At 37.0% G+C, this 1,267-nt stretch overlaps 1 protein-coding gene across 1 annotated transcript in view; it reads left to right on the plus strand.

The window, feature by feature from the left end:
- Positions 1 to 1,267, plus strand: part of LOC106528111 (globoside alpha-1,3-N-acetylgalactosaminyltransferase 1) — a gene marked incomplete at its 3' end in the record, with an annotated part of 29,749 nt that overhangs the window by 15,959 nt on the left and 12,523 nt on the right. Inside the window, 1 exon segment of the mRNA XM_014023193.1 lies at positions 574 to 606. Coding sequence (XP_013878647.1) covers positions 574 to 606 — 33 coding nt within the window.

The raw sequence follows: 1,267 nt of genomic DNA on the forward strand, positions 1-1,267 counted from the left end.
TTCCGAGTCTCTGTTCCGAGTCTCTGTTCCGAGTCTCTGTTCCGAGTCTCTGTTCCGAGTCTCTGTTCCGAGTCTCTGTTCTGAGTCTCTGTTCTGAGTCTCTGTTCCGACTCTCTGTTCTGAGTCTTTGTTCTGAGTCTCTTCTGTTGATGTTTGGGTACAGGTGTTTTATTTTCACACTGACCCTGCAGTGTTCTGAGGTTATAAACATTTTTTATTTTATTTTTTTATGTATCACCTCACTGCCAACAGTCAAATTCATCCAACCGTTAAAATAAACTGATTATTTTTGGATCCTGTCAGTCACATGAAAGGAGTCGGCAGCAGACGATGATGAGTCGATGTCTCGTTAAAGAAACCCCTCAGTGTGACTAAAGGTCTGAGGGTCTGGATTAGAGCTCGGAACCAGAACTGAATCAGATGTTCTTAGAGGTTTATCAGAATTACAGAGTAAATATTGATTTGATTTGATTYGATTGATTTCTGTGGATGGTTGTATTTTAATGTTTGACTCTTTAACATGTTTTTGGAACTGAAAAGTTTTCTGACTCCTGATCTCGGTTTGACCCACAGAGTCCTGTACGTCTACATCCACTCATCGTACAGGTAACTCCTCCCCCTACATCCACCTGCATGCTGTTCTTCCTGCTTCCTGCTCCATAAATATCCTCATCCTGTTATTAATCCCAGGTTTATGAGCTTATGATCAACATTCTGCTCCCACTTCTTCTCCTCAGTGAACCAGGTTAGACAGAAAACTGGATTCAAGTTTCAGCAGAGTGATTGTGTTATCTGATAACTTCAACACAAACATGATATTTAGTGACGTCTGTTTGCTCCACCTGTAAACCTGTGTTTTCTCCTTTAATCACTCTTCAGTTTCATTTATTCCTGTTTTCATGGCTCATCTGGGACTTTTTGTCTTAAAGTCTTTAAGGGGTTTTCTTGAGTTTTTTTTTTTAAATACCATGTTGAAATGTAACTGAGTGTATCTCAGCTTTTACAAACTCTACTTAAATAATCTTGGTATCAAAATAAAGCTAACAGTTGGGATGTTTCATCAGAAGTGTAAGACTTAAAACAGCTGCTGTTGTTTTAGAGAGATTGAGGATGGAACATAATTTATTAACTTTTTTCACGCTCACCTAAATATTTATTTCATTAGACAGTATATAACCCATTTAAAACCATAATATAACCTATTTAAAACCATAATATAACCTATTTAAAACCATAATATAACCTATTTAAAACCATAATATAACCT

This window comes from Austrofundulus limnaeus, unplaced genomic scaffold, assembly GCF_001266775.1.
Source record: "Austrofundulus limnaeus strain Quisiro unplaced genomic scaffold, Austrofundulus_limnaeus-1.0 Scaffold358, whole genome shotgun sequence".
NCBI classification, from domain to species: Eukaryota; Metazoa; Chordata; class Actinopteri; order Cyprinodontiformes; family Rivulidae; genus Austrofundulus; species Austrofundulus limnaeus.